Source organism: Amblyraja radiata, chromosome 45 (assembly GCF_010909765.2).
Source record: "Amblyraja radiata isolate CabotCenter1 chromosome 45, sAmbRad1.1.pri, whole genome shotgun sequence".
Taxonomy (NCBI): Eukaryota; Metazoa; Chordata; class Chondrichthyes; order Rajiformes; family Rajidae; genus Amblyraja; species Amblyraja radiata.
Window position 1 is genome coordinate 14,477,779 of NC_046000.1, and position 16,264 is coordinate 14,494,042.

General features: G+C 49.7%; 1 protein-coding gene across 2 annotated transcripts in view; it reads right to left on the bottom strand.

Annotated features, from left to right (window-relative positions):
- The window catches only part of LOC116968648 (sorting nexin-32-like), a 50,618-nt gene that overhangs the window by 19,207 nt on the left and 15,147 nt on the right, over window positions 1–16,264 (bottom strand). For both annotated transcript variants that reach the window (XM_033015417.1, XM_033015416.1), the window contains exons 2-8: window positions 15,381–15,485; window positions 14,173–14,283; window positions 13,235–13,356; window positions 7,584–7,707; window positions 5,883–5,987; window positions 3,326–3,431; window positions 1,552–1,627 (exon numbers count right to left, since the gene is read on the bottom strand). In XM_033015417.1, coding sequence (XP_032871308.1) covers window positions 1,552–1,627; window positions 3,326–3,431; window positions 5,883–5,987; window positions 7,584–7,707; window positions 13,235–13,356; window positions 14,173–14,283; window positions 15,381–15,485 — 749 coding nt within the window. The remainder of the gene's footprint in view (window positions 1–1,551; window positions 1,628–3,325; window positions 3,432–5,882; window positions 5,988–7,583; window positions 7,708–13,234; window positions 13,357–14,172; window positions 14,284–15,380; window positions 15,486–16,264) is intronic.

Sequence of the window (16,264 nt, forward strand, 5' to 3'; positions counted from 1 at the left end):
TCCCCCCGATGCGGGAGCGGATCGCCTCGACGCGGAGGGCCCGAACGCCGCCAGCGACGGGAGTCAAGATCGTCCCGAGGCCCACGACCGAGGAAGAACTAAGGGAAGGATTTGAACTTTATTTCGCCTTCCATCACTAGGGGTCACTGTGGTGGATGTCCATGTTAAAGTGTGTTTTTGAGTGATAGAAACATCTTATAAATTATAAAAGGACTGGACAAGCTAGATGCAGGGAAAATGTTTCCAATGTTGGGAGAGTCCAGAACCAGGGGCCACACACAGTCTTAGAATAAAGGGGAGAAACATAGACAATAGGTGCAGGAGTAGGCCATTCGGCCCTTCGAGCCCCCACCGCCATTCAATGTGATCATGGCTGATCATCCAACTCAGTATCCTGTACCTGCCTTCTCTCCATACCCCCTGATCCCATTAGCCACAAGGGCCACATCTAACTCCCTCTTAAATATAGCCAATAAACTGTGGCCTCAACTACCTTCAGTTCAAATTAAATTTAGAATATTTTGGAGGACCAAGAAACCAAGAACCTTCTGTGATCTAGAAGGAACTGCAGATGCTGGAAAATCGAAGGTACACAAAAAAGCTGGGGAAACTCAGTGGGTGCAGCAGCATCTATGTGTGTGAATGTGTGTGAGTGATTGGTGGTGGTCGGAGGGGCCGTAGGCGCAGATTGGCAGCCACGCTTCCGTCAGTCTGCCCCAGGGCAGCGGTGGCTACAGAAGTAGCTTACCACCACCGAGTGTGACTGAGGAGTGAATGAATAATGCGATGTAAAGCGCCTTGAGCATTAGAAAGGCGCTATATAAATCCCATCCATTATTATTATTATTATGGAGCTAAGGAAATAGGCAACGTTTCGGGCTTGAAGGGGAATTGCTTGCAATACCACCACTGCCTCAGGGTGGCACCGCCGAGCAGAGCTCCACAGTGGAGCAGAGACCGCTCCCTCCGTAACTCCCTGGTCAATTCTGTCGTGGTTAGAGTGTGGGAGGAAACCGGAGCACCCGGAGAAAACCCACGCAGGTCATGGGGAGAACGTGCAAACTCCGTACAGACAGCGCCCGTAGTCAGGTTGGAACCCGGGCCTCTGGCGCTGTGAGGCAGCAGCTCTACCGCGAGTTGCGGCACGTGAAGCTCCCAGTGTAGCGGGAAAAAGACCCACACCTCAACCGTTTTAGAACGGAGACGAGGAAACACTTCTTCTCACACAGAGTGGTGAGTCTGTGGAATTCTCTGCCTCAGAGGGCGGTGGAGGCCGGTTCTCTGGATGCTTTCAAGAGAGAGCTAGATAGGGCTGTTAAAGAAAGCGGAGTCAGGGGAGAAGGCAGGAACGGGGCACTGATTGGGGATGATCAGCCATGATCACATTGAATGGTGGTGCTGGATCGAAGGGCCGAATGGCCTCTACTCCTACACCTATTGTCTATAACCCAATTGCCTTAACCCAGAGCAGCAAGGACCTATCCCCCCCCCCCCCCCCACCCACCCCCCAGACGCCCATCTCCGCACGTGATCGCAGTGGACATTCCTTACTTGCTGAGAGGGCTAGTATCCAGGGATCCCAGACTGGACAAGGCGGACGAGATTGGAATGAAATCTTCAGCAACGTCTGTGGAGACAGAGGCAGCCTGTCAGACTGGTTTAGTTTAGAGAAACAGCACAACACAGACCCTTCGGCCCATCGCGTCTGCACCGTCCACCGACCACTGTAACGTCCAGGGTCAGGAGCAGCTGCTTCCCCACAGTCAATAGGCTGTCAAACAGAACCATTATACTCTGAACTACATAGACTACATTGTTATTATTGCACTGTTATTGTTTGTCTGTTTTTTATGTGTCCATATGTGTAACCATGTGTAATCCATTTCATAGCAAAAGGATTTGAGTCTAGGAGCAGGGAGGTTCTACTGCAGTTGTACAGGGTCTTGGTGAGACCACACCTGGAGTATTGCGTACAGTTTTGGTCTCCTAATCTGAGGAAGGACATTATTGCCATAGAGGGAGTACAGAGAAGGTTCACCAGACTGATTCCTGGGATGTCAGGACTGTCTTATGAAGAAAGACTGGATGGACTTGGTTTATACTCTCTAGAATTTAGGAGATTGAGAGGGGATCTTATAGAAACTTACAAAATTCTTAAGGGGTTGGACAGGCTAGATGCAGGAAGATTGCTCCCGATGTTGGGGAAGTCCAGGACAAGGGGTCACAGCTTAAGGATAAGGGGGAAATCCTTTAAAACCGAGATGAGAAGAACTTTTTTCACACAGAGAGTGGTGAATCTCTGGAACTCCCTGCCACAGAGGGCAGTCCAGGCCAGTTCATTGGCTATATTTAAGAGGGAGTTAGATGTGGCCCTTGTGGCTAAGGGGATCAGAGGGTATGGAGAGAAGGCAGGTACGGGATACTGAGTTGGATGATCAGCCATGATCATATTGAATGGTGGTGCAGGCTCGAAGGGCCGAATGGCCTACTCCTGCACCTAATTTCTATGTTTCTACCTATACGTGTACGTGTGTGTGCATGTATACGTGTGTGCACATGTATATGTGTACGTGTGTGTGCATGTATGTATATGTGTACGTATGGTGTGTGTGGGTACGTGTGTGTACATATATGTATGTGTGTGCATGTGTGCGCATGTGTACGTATACATGTATGTACATGAATATGTGTACGTGTGTGCATGTGTACATGTATGTATATGTGTGCGCATGTATACGTGTGTGCGTATACATGTATGTACATGAATATGTGTACGTGTGTGCATGTGTACATGTATGTATATGTGTGCGCATGTATACGTGTGTGCGTATACATGTATGTACATGAATATGTGTACGTGTGTGTGCATGTGTACATGTATGTATATGTGTGCGCATGTGTACGTATACGTGTATGTACATGAATATGTGTACGTGTGTGTACATGTATGTATATGTGTGTGCATGTGTACGTGTGTGTGTATACGTGTATGTACATGTATATGTGTACATGTGTGTGCATGTGTGTGTTCACACACTGCATGTGTAAGAAGGAACAGCAGACGCTGGTTTAAACCATAGATAAAAACAAAATGCTGGAGTAACTCAGCGGGACAGGTAGCATCTCTGGAGAGAAGCAATGTGTGACGTTTCGGGTCGAGACCCTTCCTCAGACCGAGTCACCCATTCGAGGTTGAAGGAGGGTCTCGGCCCGAAACGTCACCCGTTCCTTCTCTCCAGAGATGCTGCCTGTCCGTGCTGAGTTGTGTCTGACCTTGGAGCCAAGCTGGACGAACTGAACAGCCAGAGGCACGGTGGGAACTTACTTTTGTGCGATCGAGTCTTGCGGTCTGCTTTCATCGTGGCATCCTTCACCCTGTTGTGATACTCGATCAGAAAAGTCCTCTCGTGCTCAAAGAATTCGTCCACTTCCTACAGTGGATAGGTGTCACGGGGCAGGAGGCAAGAGCCAAGAGTCAAACCAGTCAATAGTGTTTGATTTAGACAATAGACAATAGGTGCAGGAGTAGAGGCCATTTGGCCCTTCGAGCCAGCACCGCCATTCAATGTGATCATAGAAACATAGAAATTAGGTGCAGGAGTAGGCCATTCGGCCCTTCGAGCCTGCACCGCCATTCAATATGATCATGGCTGATCATCCAACTCAGTATCCCGTACCTGCCTTCTCTCCATACCCTCTGATCCCCTTAGCCACAAGGGCCACATCTAACTCCCTCTTAAATATAGCCAATGAACTGGCCTCGACTACCCTCTGTGGCAGAGAGTTCCAGAGATTCACCACTCTCTGTGTGAAAAAAGTTCTTCTCATCTCGGTTTTAAAGGATTTCCCCCTTATCCTTACGCTGTGACCCCTTGTCCTGGACTTCCCCAACATCGGGAGCAATCTTCCTGCATCTAGCCTGTCCAACCCCTTAAGAATGGCTGATCATCCCCAATCAATACCCCGTTCCTGCCTTCTCCACATATCCCCTGACTCCACTATCTTTAAGAGCCCTATCTAAATTTAATTTAGTTTAGAGATACAGCGCGGAAACAGGCCCTTCGGCCCATGCCGACCAGCGATCGCCGCTCACCAAAACCATCATAAGGTCATTAGGAATAATGGAGTCAGGGGATATGGGGAGAAGGCAGGAACGGGGTACTGATTGTGGACGTTCATCCATGATCACAGTGAATGGCAGTGCTGGCTCAAAGGGCCGAATGGCCTACTCCTGCACCTATTGTCTATTGAATTGGAGTAAATTTAGGCCATTCGGCCCATCAGGTCTACTCCGCCATTCAATCATGGCTGATCTACAGTACCTCTCCCTCCCAACCCCATTCTCCTGCCTTCTCCCCATGACCCCTGACACCCACACGGATCAAGAATCTGTCAATCTCCGCCTTAAAAATACCCACTGACTTGTGGCCTCCACCGCCGTCTGTGGCAAAGAAGTCCACAGATTCACCACCCTCTGACTAAATAAATTCCTCCTCATCTCTTTCCTAAAGGAACGTCCTTTAATTCTGAGGCTGTGCCCTCTGGTCCTAGACTCTCCCACTGGTGGAAACATCCTCTCCACATCCACTCTATCCAGGCCTTTTTACTATTCTGTACGTTTCAATGAGGCCCCCCCTCATCCTTCTAAACTCCAGCGAGTGCAGGCCCAGTGCCGACAAACGTTCATCGTAGGTTAACCCACTCATTTAAGGTTTAATTTAACCATCATAGGTTAAATTACGCATTCCCAAAATCATTCGTCTAAATCTCCTCTGGACCCTGAAGAAGCCAGCACATCCTTCCTCAGATACGTTGCCCGATCACAGCTCCACTCAAGACTGTTTCCATGCTGTGTCTCTAAAGCCTAAAGTAAGATGCCCCCCCGAAACCAAAGGTCTGCAAGGTGCCCCCCGAAACCAGAGACTGCAAGGTGACTTGGATAGGCTGGGTGAGTGGGCAAATGCATGGCAGATGCAGTATAATGTGGATAAATGTGAGGTTATCCATTTTGGTGGCAAAAACAGGAAAGCAGACTATTATCTAAATGGTGGCCGACTAGGAAAAGGGGAGATGCAGCGAGACCTGGGTGTCATGGTACACCAGTCATTGAAAGTGGGCATGCAGGTGCAGCAGGCAGTGAAGAAAGCGAATGGTATGTTAGCTTTCATAGCAAAAGGATTTGAGTATAGGAGCAGGGAGGTTCTACTGCAGTTGTACAGGGTCTTGGTGAGACCACACCTGGAGTATTGCGTACAGTTTTGGTCTCCTAATCTGAGGAAGGACATTATTGCCATAGAGGGAGTGCAGAGAAGGTTCACCAGACTGATTCCTGGGATGTCAGGACTGTCTTATGAAGAAAGACTGGATAGACTTGGTTTATACTCTCTAGAATTTAGGAGATTGAGAGGGGATCTTATAGAAACTTACAAAATTCTTAAGGGGTTGGACAGGCTAGATGCAGGAAGATTGCTCCCGATGTTGGGGAAGTCCAGGACAAGGGGTCACAGCTTAAGGATAAGGGGGAAATCCTTTAAAACCGAGATGAGAAGAACTTTTTTCACACAGAGAGTGGTGAATCTCTGGAACTCCCTGCCACAGAGGGTAGTCGAGGCCAGTTCATTGGCTATATTTAAGAGGGAGTTAGATGTGGCCCTTGTGGCTAAGGGGATCAGAGGGTATGGAGAGAAGGCAGGTACGGGATACTGAGTTGGATGATCAGCCATGATCATATTGAATGGCGGTGCAGGCTCGAAGGGCCGAATGGCCTACTCCTGCACCTAATTTCTATGTTTCTATGAAACAACGCCTGGAGGATCTGCCAGGCTGAGCACAGCAGATGAGCAGAGCCTGACTTTACGGAGTCCAACAAGTCATAGCGTTACCTTAATCCCAGAGATGCCAGTGATCAACGCCTCGTCCGCACTCTTCACAATATTCTTCAGAAACCCCCCCAGGATCTCCTTCTTGTTCTTCCCCCGCACACTCAGCTGTCGAGAGAAAACGACACTCACTTTTGCTCCAAAGAGAGACACAAAAAAAGCTGGACAAAAATGCTGGAGTAACTCAGCGGGTGAGGCAGCGTCTATGGAGCCAAGGAATGGGTGACAGACGCTTCCTCACCCGCTGAGTTTCTCCAGCGTTTTTGTCCACCTTCGATTGTTCCAGCATGTGCAGTTCCTTCTTAAACACTGAATCTGGAGGTGTGCGTGCGTTTTCACACTTCTATACCGATGGGAGAGGGGAGAAGAGGGAGTGACCGGGGGGTGAGACTGGTCCTTAATTATGCTGCTGGCCTTGCCGAGGTCCTGCCTTCTCCCCGTAACCCCTCACACATGTACTAATCAAGAATCTATCCATCTCTGCTGTAAAAATATCCGTAGGCTTGGCCTCCACAGCCGTCTGTGGCGATGAATTCCACAGGAATGGGTGACATTTTGGATCGGGACCCTTCTTCACTCAGTCTCATTGTCTGTAATCCATTTTCACCCAGCCCACTTTAACTCAAATGTGGACAGGGATGGGAGATTGCAACCTTCACCTGGTCCGCCCTGTTTCGACTAATGCAATCAACTCGACGTGCACAAACGGAAGATCAAATAGAACAAGAAAGAAATGTGGACAAAAATGCTGGAGAAACTCAGCGGGTGAGGCAGCATCTATGGAGAGAAGGAATAGGTGACGTTTCGGGTCGACCCTTCTGTAGTGGCCATTTGGCTTGTTTTGTGTGACCTTGATGATGGCATGTGTCTTTAAATTTTATACTGCCCGTTATATTGTGGGTGGGATTTGTGACGTATTTTAGGGCATGTTTGCAGCTATGTTTCTTGCGCAGAAGCTTAGTTTTTAGTTACGTTTGGGACCAGCATGGGGAAGGTTTACCCTTTAACCATGCGAAGTGTGGCACAAGGAGTTTTCTAACCTTTAAAGCCGTAAGCTGGAGTTCGATGAAGACTATAGTCTACGAGTCGGAAGAAGTTTGGATGTACCTTATTGTTTTTCATCAACAATAAAGAATTTATGAATCAAAAGGACTGTGTTTTGAAGATTTATCTGTGAAGAAGCTCTGAAGGTGAGCTTGCATGCGTACAAAGACGTTCCCCTTTACTTAGCGGCAAGAGGGAGTAATCTCTAGAACGATATCAAAATCTGGGGAGAAGGCAGGAACGGGGTACTGATTGGGGATGATCAGCCACGATCACATTGAATGGCGGTGCTGGCTCGAAGAAGCCGAATGGCCTACTCCTGCACCTATTGACATCAGTCTGAAGAAGGGTCTCGACCCGAAATGTTGCCCATTCGTTCTCTCCAGAGATTCTATAGATGTGGCCCTTGTGGCCTGCTAAAACACGTCAGGCGGCATGGTGGCGCAGCGGGTAGAGCTGCTGCCTCACAGCGCCAGAGACCCGGGTTCCATCCTGACTACGGGTGCTGCCTGTACATTCTCCCACAACTCTCTGTGAGAAAAAGTGTTTCCTCGTCTCCGCTGTAAATGGCTTACCCCTTATTCTTAAACTGTGTGTGTGGCCCCCGGCTGAGCCTGCCCCCCCCCACCACCACCGGCCACCAGGAGGTGCCAGACTTACATCCTGATCGTACTCCAGAAAGACGTAGAAGTTGTGGTCCTTCCTCAGGACAGGGTGGGCAGCCAACCGCTGCAGGAAAACCTCGTGCATGGCCACCGTCTTCTTGAAGATAGCCAGGTACTCGCTGTGGGGACAAGGACAGGTCATCAGTGGCTGGGCACTGGTCAACACAGCCGCATGTACCTCTCCACCCCCCCCCCCCCCCGACGTTGCTGCCTCACAGCGCCAGAGACCCGGGTTGCATCCTGACCAACTTGGCTGTGTCTCTGTTTCGCAGTCTGATGAAGCCCCATAGCAGAAGCGTCCACGTGGCGGGGCTGGAAACTGGAAGTATCCCGAGCTAATCCTGCTACCACCATCATAGAAACATAGAAAACAGGTGCAGGAGTAGGCCATTCGGCCCTTCGAGCCTGCACCGCCATTCAATATGATCATGGCTGATCATCCAACTCAGTATCCTGTACCTGCCTTCTCTCCATACCTTGTCCATAACTTGTCAGTTTCTTTGTTGAACTAAATTAAGGCGCCTGTTGCAATCAAAAGCGCTTGAACAATTGGTTGGGTCCCTTTAGCCACATCTAACTCCCTCTTAAATATAGCCAATGAACTGTGGCCTCAACTACCTTCTGTGGCAGAAAATTTCGAGAGATTCACCACTCTCTGTGTGTGAAAAAAGTTTTCCTCAATTCGGTCCTAAAAGACTTCCCTCTTATCCTTAAACTGTGACCCTTAGTTCTGGACTTCCCCAACATCGGGAACAATCTTCCTGCATCTAGCCTGTCCAACCCCTTAAGAATTTTGTACGTTTCTATAAGATCCCCCCCCTCAATCTTCTAAATTCTAGCGAGTACAAGCCGAGTCTATCCAGTCTTTCTTCATATGAAAAAGTCCTGACATCCCAGGAATCAGTCTGGTGAACCTTCTCTGTACTCCCTCTATGGCAAGAATGTCATCTACTGCGACAAGTGATGGCCTCCCACTGATGGTCGCCGGAAGCTTGCGTCCTTTTCAGGACGGACGATGGCAGCATTTGTAACAAGATGGACACGAAAAGAAGAAGAGTCTGATGAAGAATCCCAGACCTGAAATGTTAATGGTTTCTGTCTCCACAGATGCTGCCTGACCTCCTGGGTCTTTCCAGCATTTCCTCTTTTTATCTCAGATCTCCAGTGTATGTAATATTTTTGTTTTAGAGCCACAGAGAGATACAGCATTATTAGAGTCATAGAATTAAACAGGCCCTTCGGCCCAAATTGCCCATGCCGACCAATATGCCCCATCTACACTAATAATAATAATAATGGATGGGATTTATATAGCGCCTTTCTAATACTCAAGGCGCTTTACATCGCATTATTCATTCACTGCTCAGTCACACTCGGTGGTGGTAAGCTACTTCTGTAGCCACAGCTGCCCTGGGGCAGACTGACGGAAGCGTGGCTGCCAATCTGCGCCTACGGCCCCTCCGACCACCACCAATCACTCACACACATTCACACACAGGCAAAGGTGGGTGAAGTGTCTTGCCCAAGGACACAACGACAGTATGACACTAGTCCCACCTGCCCATGTTTGGCCCATATCCCTCTAAACCTGTCCTATCTATGTACCTATAGAAACATAGAAATTAGGTGCAGGAGTAGGCCATTCGGCCCTTCGAGCCTGCACCGCCATTCAATATGATCATGGCTGATCATCCAACTCAGTATCCCGTACCTGCCTTCTCTCCATACCCTCTGATCCCCTTAGCCACAAGGGCCACATCTAACTCCCTCTTAAATATAGCCAATGAACTGGCCTCGACTACCCTCTGTGGCAGGGAGTTCCTGAGATTCACCACTCTCTGTGTGAAAAAAGTTCTTCTCATCTCGGTTTTAAAGGATTTCCCCCTTATCCTTATGCTGTGACCCCTTGTCCTGGACTTCCCCAACATCGGGAGCAATCTTCCTGCATCTAGCCTGTCCAACCCCTTAAGAATTTTGTAAGTTTCTATAAGATCCCCTCTCAATCTCCTAAATTCTAGAGAGTATAAACCAAGTCTATCCAGTCTTTCTTCATAAGACAGTCCTGACATCCCAGGAATCAGTCTGGTGAACCTTCTCTGCACTCCCTCTATGGCAATAATGTCCTTCCTCAGATTTGGAAGCGTATTTGCAAGCGTATTTTAAATGTTGCTGTTATCGTCCCTGCCTCTGGGACATCGTCCCATACACCCACTGTCCTCTGTGTGAGAAAGTTCACTCCCTCATTCCCAAGGGTTTGTAGGTAAATTGGCTTCAGTAGAAATTGTAAAATTGTCCCCAGGTGTGTAGCACAGTGCTAGCATACGGGGTGGACAAAAATGCTGGAGAAACTCAGCGGGCGAGGCAGCATCTATGGAGAGAAGGAATAGGCGACGTTTCGGGTCGAGACCCGGAAGGGTCTCGACCCGAAACGTCGCCTATTCCTTCTCTCCATAGATGCACCTATTCCTTCTCTCAGATTCAGATTCAGATTCAACTTTGATTGTCATTGTCAGTGTACAGTACAGAGACAACGAAGGAATAGGTGACGTTTCGGGTCGAGACCCTTCTTCAGACTGATGTGGGAAGAAAGGAAGAGGCGGAGACAGTGGGCTGTGGGAGAGCTGGGAAGGGGAAGGGAAGGAGGGAGAAAGCGGGGACTACCTGAAATTGGAGAAGTCAATGTTCATACCGCTGGGGTGTAAACTGCCCAAGCGAAATATGAGGTGCTGCTCCTCCAATGTGCGGTGGGACTCACTCTGGCCATGGATACGGGGCGATCACTGGTTGGCATGGACTCGGTGGGCCGAAGGGCCTGTTTCCGTGCTTTCGCTAGATACGGTCACAGAGTGGAAACAGGCCAACCTGCCCACACCGGCCAACATGCCCGAGCGACACTAGTCCCACCTGTGTGCGTTTGGCCCGTATCCCTCCAAACCTGTCCTGCCCTCGTTTTGGTGGCTGTCACACCACCACCCCGACCAATTCCCGCGTCATCTAACACACCTGTTCAACCTGAGCTTGCGTCTACAGAAGGTCCCAAGGCTGTGGAAAACATCTTGCCTGGTACCTGTCCCAAAGAAGACCCATCCCACTCACCACAATGACTACAGACCAGTAGAGCTCACCTCACACATTATGAAGACATTTGAGAGACTTGTCCTCTTCTACATCAGGACTAGTGTGTCAACTCAAATGGATCCTTTACAGTTTGCATATCAGCCTAACGTCAGTGTCGATGATGCCCTCATTTACATGCTGCAGAGGGCGTACACACATTTGGACACTACTGATGCATCTGTAAGGATTACATTTTTTGACTTCTCAAGCGCCTTTAACACAATTCAGCCCCGACTGCTAGGGGAGAAGATGGAGAAGATGAAAGTGGATCCATCACTGGTACTGTGGTGTTTGGATTACCTTTCCCTCAGACCAACTGGTCCAAAACGCAGCCGCCCGACTCATCACCCACACCAAATCCTGGCATCACATCACTCCAGTCAAACAACTTCACTGGCTTCCCATCTCCCACCGGATCACCTACAAAATCCTGGTCCTCACCTACAAAGCCCTCCACCATCTGCCCCCCCCCCCATATCTCACTGACCTCCTCTCCCCCTACCAACCCTCACGGTCCCTCAGATCCACATCAGCCGGTCTCCTCTCCATCCACAAGTCCAACCTCCGCAGTTTTGGGGACAGAGCCTTCTCCAGGGCAGCTCCCAGGCTCTGGAACTCCCTCCCCCAACTTGACCGCAATTCCGTGTCCCTCACCATCTTCCAGTCCCGCCTCAAGACCCATCTCTTCACCTCTGCCTATCCTTAGCCCCACGTCCCCCTCCCTTTTCATCTGTGCATTAATTGCCTCATATTGTGTTTTGTATTGAATTCTGTCTTTACTTTGTGTACTAGTCATGTCTCTACTATTTATTTCATTCCGCTTACATGTTTTTCCTCTACATGCTCAATCTTTGTAAGGTGTCCTTGAGACTCTTGAAAGGCGCCCATAAATAAAATGTATTATTATTATTATTATTATTACGTGCGCCTACAGAACAATGTCTCAAGCACCATCTTGAGCAGCACAGGGGCTCCACAAGGAACTGTGCTGGCTCCATTCCTGTTTACCATCTACACTGCGGATCTCCAATATAACACCAACAGCTGCTTTTTGCAGACATTTTCGGATGACACAGCTGTTGTCGGCCTCATCGAAGGGGGCAATGAGGAGGAGTATAGAGACATAATAAGCAATTTTGTGGAGTGGAGTGCACACAATAACCTCCATCTTAACACCACAAAAACCAAGGAGATAGTTGTGGACTTCAGGAGGGGGAGGAGGAGGACTCAACCAACACCAATGACCATTAAGGGCACTGAGGTGGAGGTGGTCGCTAATCACAGGTACCTTGGGGTGCAGCTTGACAGTGAGCTGGACTGGAAGGGTCATATGGAGGCGGTGTACAGGAAGGGACAAAGTCGACTGTATTTTTTAAGGAGGCTGAGGTCATTTAACATCTGCCAACCCCTGCTGTGCAGTGTCTACCATTCAGTGGTGGCCAGTGCTCTGTTTTTCTGCTGTGGCCTGTTGGGGAGATGGCGCCCGCATAGCGGACAAAAACAGACTGGACAAGCTGATCAGGAAGGGCCGGCTCAGTGGTCGGGGCTGAGCAACGAACGGTCCAGCAGGTGGCAGAGGCCAGAACTCTGAACAAACTGGGTTCAATAATGACCAACCCCACTCACCCACTCCACGCCCTGAAGGTGATCAAGAGCAGCACCTTCAGTCAGAGACTGATTGCACCAATGTGCAAAACTGAGAGACATAGGAAGTCTTGTATACCAGTTGCTATAAGGTTATATAGCATCTGCTGACAACGAGGGAGGGATCTGCTGACAACGTTCTACCGCTGCACCACAGAGAGCATACTAACGTATGGCATCTCAGTTTGGTATCTCAGCTGCACGGAGGTGGAGAGGAGAGCTCTTCAGCGCGTCGTCAACAGAGCGCAGCGGATCATCGGGACAGAGCTACCAGCCTTGGAGGGCATCTACCACACGCGCGCGGTGCCTCAGGAAGGCCCTCAGCATCCATAAGGACTCATCACACCCCTGCCACGGTCTGTTTCAACTACTTCCCTCCGGCAGACGTTACAAGGCCTTCTACGCCCAAACCTCCAGACTGAGGAACAGTTTTATCCCAAGAGCTATAGCGGCTCTGAACCGGCCCTAATGAGTGCCCCCCCACTCACCCCCTTTGGACAGTCTCCCTCAGATGGTCACGTCAATCAATTCAGCTTGCTTATTTATGTATTGTATTTATTTACCTTTCTTGTACATCAGTGGAGCTGCACACTAAATCTCGTTGCACTGACGTGCAATGACAATAAAAGATATTATTATTATTATTATTATTATATAATGCGCATAAATAACTGCACTTTTTTTCATTCATTGTATTTTAACTTGTATTTTAACTTGTTAAGTATGGAAGCTATTTGAGGAAATGTGTGGTGTTGTGTCTGTCTTGAAGTTGTCGTGGCATTGTAATTTCCTGTAAAGGATTATTAAAGGTATAATCAATCAATCAATCTGTCGTTGTCCCCCCCCATCCTCGCGCCCCCCCCCCCCCCCCCCACCCCAGCTTACGACTCCAGCTCCTGCTTCATTTTGGCGAACTCCTCGCGGGTCATGGATCCGTCTCCCTCGCCGAGTTTCTGCAGCTTCTCCCTTGAAGCGTCGAAGTTGGGCTTGGGGGGCGCGGGCGGGATCTGCGGAGAGGGGGGAAAAGAGCACAGGCGTTCCGGCGGCGTGAAGGGCAATCCCGGCCTCCTCCGGGTACGGGGACAACATTTCATACGGTCAATAAGCCATAGAAGCAGAATCAGGCCATTCGGCCCATCAGGTCCTACTCCGCCATTCAATCATGGCTGATCTATCTATCTCTCCCTCTTAACCCCATTCTCCTGCCTTCTCCACACAACCATGCATTAGGGTTAGGGTTACAAGACACTTGTTAGGAGCGGTGCAGAGGGGAGTTTCACCCTGTGTGTCTGACCCCAGGGGGAGTGTGAGAGGGGACGGTGCGGGGGGGGGGGGGGGGTTCGCCCAGTGCCGTCCCTCCCTGGGGCAAGTTATAGACAATAGACAATAGGTGGAGGAGTAGAGGCCATTTGGCCCTTCGATCCAGCACCGCCATTCAATGTGATGGCTGATCATCCCCAATCAGTACCCCGTTCCTGCTTTCTCCCCATATCCCCTGACTCCGCTATCTTTAAGAGCCCTATCTAGCTCATCTAGCTCTCTCTTGAAAGCATCCAGAGAACCTGCCTCCACCGCCCTCTGAGGCAGAGAATTCCACAGACTCACCACTCTCTGTGAGAAAAAGTGTTTCCTCGTCTCCGTTCTAAATGGCTTACTCCTTATTCTTAAACTGTGTGTGTGTGTGGCCCCTGGTTCTGGGCTCCCCCAACATCGGGAACATGTTTCCTGCCTCTAGCGTGTCCAAGCCCTTAACAATCTTTGTTGTACCGGAGCTGGCGTCCACGCGGCAGGCACCCAGTCCACTCCCGGCCGCAAGCACTCACTATGATCCCGGCGTAATCCTCATTCTCCAGATAGGCGTCGTGGAGCCAAATAAACTCTTCGTGCTGCCGCACCACCGAGAACTCCGGCTGCTTGAAGTAGGCGAGGTTGGTCTGAAAGGGAGAGAGGCGACGGAATAAAGAGCAGCGTTCCGACCACAACCCTGTAAACGGCCGCAACAAGTGGATCGCATGGCCAGCGCACGTCGCGCAGTGGCGGGTAGAGTTGCTGCCTCACAGCGCCAGAGACACGGGTTCGATCCTGACCACGGGCGCTGTCTGTACGGAGTTTGTACATTCTCCCCGTGACCTGCGTGGGTTTTCCCCGAGTTTAGGCCTGGCCCTGCTGGTACTTTGAGGTGAGTTTAAACGTTAGAAGTGCTGGAGGAACTCAGCGGGCCAGGCAGCATCTCTGGAGAACATGGACACAGACAATAGACAATAGACAATAGGTGCAGGAGTAGGCCATTTGGCCCTTCGAGCCAGCACCGCCATTCAATGTGATCATGGCTGATCATCTCCAATCAGAATCCCTTTCCTGCCTTCTCCCCATATCCCCTGACTGCTATTTTTAAGAGCCCTATCTAGCTCTCTCTTGAAAGCATCCAGAGAACCGACCTCCACCGCCCTCTGAGGCAAAGAATTCCACAGACTCACCACTCTCTGTGAGAAAAAGTGTTTCCTCATTTCTGCAGTTGCTTCTTAAACACATCGGGAACATGTTTCCTGCCTCTAGTGTTTCCAAGCCCTTAACAATCTTATATGTTTCAATGAGATCTCCTCTCATCCTTCTAAACTCCAGAGTGTACAAGCCCAGCCGCTCCATTCTCTCAGCATATGACAGTCCCGCCATCCCGGGAATTAACCTTGTAAACCTACGCTGCACGCCCTGCACTTAAAGCAGAGATTGATCGGTTCTTGATTAGTGAGGCAGAGAATTCCACAGATCTTCGTTTTTTCTCCCACACTCCAAAGACGTACAGGCTTGTAGGCTAACTGGCTATAATATTGTAAATTGTCCCTAGTGTGTGTACGATAGTGCTAGTGTGCGGGGATCGCTGGTCGGCGCGGACTCGGTGGGCCGAAGGGCCTGTTTCCGCGCTGTTACCTCTAAACTAAACTAAGCCAGCCAAGATGAACGTGTCACAGGAGGGGCAACACAGACTCCAGCAGCCGTTCCACCCCTCCATTCCCCACTCCCCCCCCCGTACCTTGGTGTGCACGGTGAACTTCACTTTGTCCCTCTCACTGACGGCGTCCGAGATCTCAACCTGGAGAGACGAGTCTGACTGCAGGTCCACTGACATGGTCCGTGACTGCATGGAAAAGAGAAAGTTCATGTGATAGGAGCAGAATTAGGCCATTCAGCCCATCGGGTATACTCTGCCATTCAATCATTGGCGATCTAACTCTCCCTCCTAACCCCATTCGCAGTTTCAGTTTAGTTTATTATAGACAATAGACAATAGGTGCAGGAGTAGGCCATTCGGCCCTTCGAGCCAGCACCGCCGTTTAATGTGATCATGGCTGATCATCCTCAATCAGTACCCCGTTCCTACCTTCTCCCCATATCCCGACTCCGCTATTTTTAAGAGCCCTATTGTCACGTATACCAAGGTAGAATGAAAAGGTTTTTGTTGCATGCTAACCAGTCTGCAGAAAGGCAATACATGATTACAATCGAACCATTTACAGTGTACAGATACATGATAAGGGAATAACGTTCAGTGCAAGGTAAAGCCAGTAAAGTCCGATCAAGGATAGTCCGAGGGTCACCAAAGAGGTAGATAGTAGTTCAGGACTGCTCTCTAGTTGTTGTAGGATGGTTCAGTTGCCTGATTACGGCCGGGAAGAAACTGTCCCTGAATCTGGAGGTAGACAAAAATGCTGGAGAAACTCAGCGGGTGAGGCAGCATCTATGAAGCGAAGGAATGGGTGACATAGATGCTGCCTCACCCGCTGAGTTTCTCCAGCATTTTTGTCTACCTTCGATTGTTCCAGCATGTGCAGTCCCTTCCTAAACACTGAATCTGGAGGTGTGCGTGCATTTTCACACTTCTATACCTTTTGCCCGATGGGAGAGGGGAGAAGAGGG